This window comes from Limulus polyphemus, unplaced genomic scaffold (assembly GCF_000517525.1).
Source record: "Limulus polyphemus unplaced genomic scaffold, Limulus_polyphemus-2.1.2 Scaffold1585, whole genome shotgun sequence".
Classification (NCBI taxonomy): domain Eukaryota; kingdom Metazoa; phylum Arthropoda; class Merostomata; order Xiphosura; family Limulidae; genus Limulus; species Limulus polyphemus.
The window spans coordinates 255,711-259,589 of record NW_013667195.1 but is presented as its reverse complement, the minus strand read 5'-3'; the positions used below and the strand labels follow the sequence as shown (position 1 = coordinate 259,589).

At 30.7% G+C, this 3,879-nt stretch overlaps 1 protein-coding gene across 1 annotated transcript; it reads right to left on the bottom strand.

Annotated features, from left to right (window-relative positions):
• Positions 1-326: 326 nt before the first annotated feature.
• Positions 327-3,652, bottom strand: LOC106464198 (protein FRG1-like). The gene is given in 3 exon segments (XM_022391900.1): positions 327-1,457; positions 2,450-3,188; positions 3,191-3,652. Coding segments are annotated over 2 exon segments (783 nt in total). The 5' UTR covers positions 3,237-3,652; the 3' UTR covers positions 327-1,457; positions 2,450-2,451.
• Positions 3,653-3,879: the final 227 nt, after the last annotated feature.

Sequence of the window (3,879 nt, the reverse complement as noted above, 5' to 3'; positions counted from 1 at the left end):
TCATTTTATTACAAAGACGTTTTTATCAGTTAAAAGTCATTTGCCTTTTGTAAAGCAGCATCTTCCCCACAGCCAGTAACACCAAAGACCTTAATATCAGCAAATTTATGTAATTAACTGATCAATTCTTCATCTATTTCATTATTGTAATCAAAAAAAGCAACGGTCCTAACAGTGAAGTACTCTGGTCATTACAATGGTGGCCAGAAAAATAAGACACAAATTTATTTAATACCAAAACACAATGAGTAGTAGAACAAAAAACATTTTTAAGTTATTTATTGCAATAATAGCATGATATGTAACATTATATGAAATGTATGAGACATAAACATATTAATAACACAGCTTATATATCATGGCATTATATGTATATTCAATGATACAGTCTGTTAACTTGACAAGTATATTTATATGTAATACAGAGTCAGGTGCACTTTTCAGGCATATATGAGGTCAATCATCAAATGTATGAATGGAATAATTCAACTTCTATGAACTCAAATAATCATAAACATAAATTTTCAAATTTTGGGCTTTTTTCCTACATTAATACAGTTTGACTTGATTACATTTACAACAATACTCTGCTTTCTTCTATCCAATGAGCTAGCTTATCCAACCACACCCATACAGATAATGTTTTTAAAAGCCTTTAATGTGGCTCCTTGTCAAATACTTTCTGAAAATCCAGATACACCAAACCACACCCTTACTTACATAAGCAGGAAAGAATGTCAAAAGATTAGTAGGGCCAGATTTTCCCTCAGTGAAACCATGCTGGCTATCCAACAAAATTTTAAACTTTGTTAAACAAGTTTGCAAAGCATCTTTTATCACATTTTCAAAAAACTTTTCCAAACATTAATGGGGACTAATAGGCCTATAATACCTGGACATTTTTTACCATCTCCCTTTGAAAGAGGAGTAATTTTATACAACTTCCATTCTTCTGGAACTTACCACCAATTCAACTGGCTCGCATATCTAATCCTTAAACTCCTTGAAAACTCTTGAGGAAATATTATCCTGCTCATGAACCTTAGCATTCTTTAAACTTCCCAATTTTTTCTTAACAAGCTCTGAATTAATGTGATCATGTTGTAACTGTTCAATATCATTTGAGTGTTAAAGTTTTATGTTTAGCTGCTTCACTTCCGGTAGATTTCCTTTTTTTTTAATAATATGCATGTTCTTGATAAAATTAAAACAATCAAAGTTAGTTTTTAGTAATTAAATTTAATTATCTTACATTTTTCTCCAAAGTTAATAATCATTCTTTCAGGTTTATAAATGGTTGTTCAACTTTGGAACAGATGTTACATAAAAGGGGTAATATCTACTACATAGAAAAGTCAAGCAGACACTTCATTATAGATGTATGCTTCACTCAGCATCCCCAGAAGTCTTGAAAAATCACTTCTCCACTCTGGGTCGATCTTTACACATACATTCTTCTAAGTGATATAAATAAATTACAGTACAACAAGGTTACCACCTCTCCATAAAATCATTGCCCTTACATTATAAATGGTTTTATTTAGTACAAAAGAAACTAAAAAAATAAATCGGAATTCAAAGTTATGGTTATATTTCAGTTTAAAAAAATGAAATAGTACGTACAAGAATGTAATCTTTTACTTAAAAATGGTAAACAGCATCCCATAACAGTGAAATGTATTGTTTTATTGATACAAATAAGCAATAAAGTTTTACAAAGGTTTTACACTGATTACATAATGTTTATGCAAACAAATTTGTGTAATATTATTTTTATCCATCTTTATTCTTACACACATCTTCATAAAATTCTATCAAAAAAAGGGAGTTTAAAGACGTATTTATTTTGCAGTTGTGATTACATGTTTTATCCTTCAAAGGATTACTAGTAATGCTACAAAAACACCTAACAACAACATGAAAGGTGCTGAAATATTAAAACCAATCAATATATGATAAACAATGGCTGGATATACAAATGCTCTTTAAAATTACTGCAAGTGAAAAATTAGCCAAAAGAAAAAAAAAAAAAGACTTAAATTAGACAAAGCTTGGAAATGCAATACCACCCTCCATTAGGCATTTAAAAGATGTTTTTTTCTGAATATACATTCATTTAAATTTTCAGTTTTTTTTTAAAATATCTTAATCAAGCAAAATGGATTAATTTTGTATAAAACTGCAAAATCGATAAACTTCTCATTAGCAAAAAATATCTTGTATACCTTAAGATTATCTAAGCCTTAAACTACTGAATATATTCTTTTTTCAACTATCCTTCAATTACTTTTTCAGTTTTTGAGCCTTCTATTTTTTATTTTATAATCTTGAAAGAAAAACAAAACAATTATAACACTTCTGAGAAGTATTTCTATTTCAATACTTGACCATTAGTTTCTGTGTCATAACTGTTAAATAAGTTTACTACACCTTAGAATGTTACACATACATTCATTTGCAAAACTTATCAGACTTCATTTTGGCTCTCCTATCAAGCAGAACTTCATGCAGATTCCCCTGGAGCTTAGCTTTTTTGACGACCGATTTGTCTTCTTTACTTATTCGCAGTTTCCTATCCTGAAAACTCTGAAACTTTTTTACATAGCTGATTTCACATTCAGTGACATTTCCTTTTTCTTCTTCCGGAACATCATCCTTTTCTGATTTAACTCTTTGTGAAACTGACCTCAACTTCAAGATTTCTCTTTCATGAGCTGTTTTGCTAATGGCAACAATATTTCCCTCATCATTCCAAGATAGAAAACAGTCGTTGCAGCCAAGTAAAGCTAATTTGCCATCTTGAAAAACAGGTTCCCACTGTTCCATCCCTCCAATGGCATCTGAACGTCCAATCACTACACCAGTGGTTCCTACTCTTAAGTACTTTCCATAACCAGACTTTAAGGCTATCTTTGTATCTGATAATCTAACTGCTGTCAAAATTTCTTCTGGTGAAGGGCCTTCTCCACGTAAATGAGGTTCTCCCAATATAAAAAGTCCATTATCAACAGCTTTTACATAACAATAAGGTGCCATCTCAATAGCAATTGATCCACTGATATCATTTAAACTGCTTATGGCCCACCATCCTCCATGTGTAATTTCATCCTCATCAATCGCAGGTTTTTCTGTCCCATCTCTTTGTCTTTTTCGATGTTTGTCTTTCTTTTTCTTTTTACTTTTTTTTCACCTTTTAATAACAGCTTTCCACTTCGAACATCTGAATATTCAGACATGTTATAATATTAATAATGACAATTTCTAATCCAAGAAAAGGTGAATTAAATTGTAAAATTGATATGTTGTATTATTATAACAAAAGTATTATTACTAATGACACTACTACTTCTGAATATATAAGCACAAATTATACAGTAAGTCTAAACGGCGCTTAATAAACTCTACAATACAGTACATCTTAGTAGAGCGGTAATGGAAACTCTATACAATACTAGCGCCATCTTGTGTAGATGTTGCTTTGAATCAACGGCGATTTGAAAATAAATTGTCAATAAAAAAACACTAGGAAATAAAACATAATTAAATTTTGCTAGTATTCCACGTTCTATCGTTAGGCCTTTATATTTTTGGATTATTTGGTAAACATAATGTTAAATTCAACCTACGTAACAATAACAGATTTACTTCGTTAACGTTTCCTACATCGCTTTCTCCTGTAGGCCTAACCTCAAATACAAAATTTTTCAACAGACGCTACTGTGGGCCTAAAACACCGGTAATTCTTAACAAAAATTTCCTTTATTAATAGTAAGTACGACTAACTCACATATAAGCTTACAAAATTTCCTCGCTAATCGTTCAAATACCTGAATAGGCATGATAAATCTCACTGAAATTTAAGAATGGGGTAAACAATCG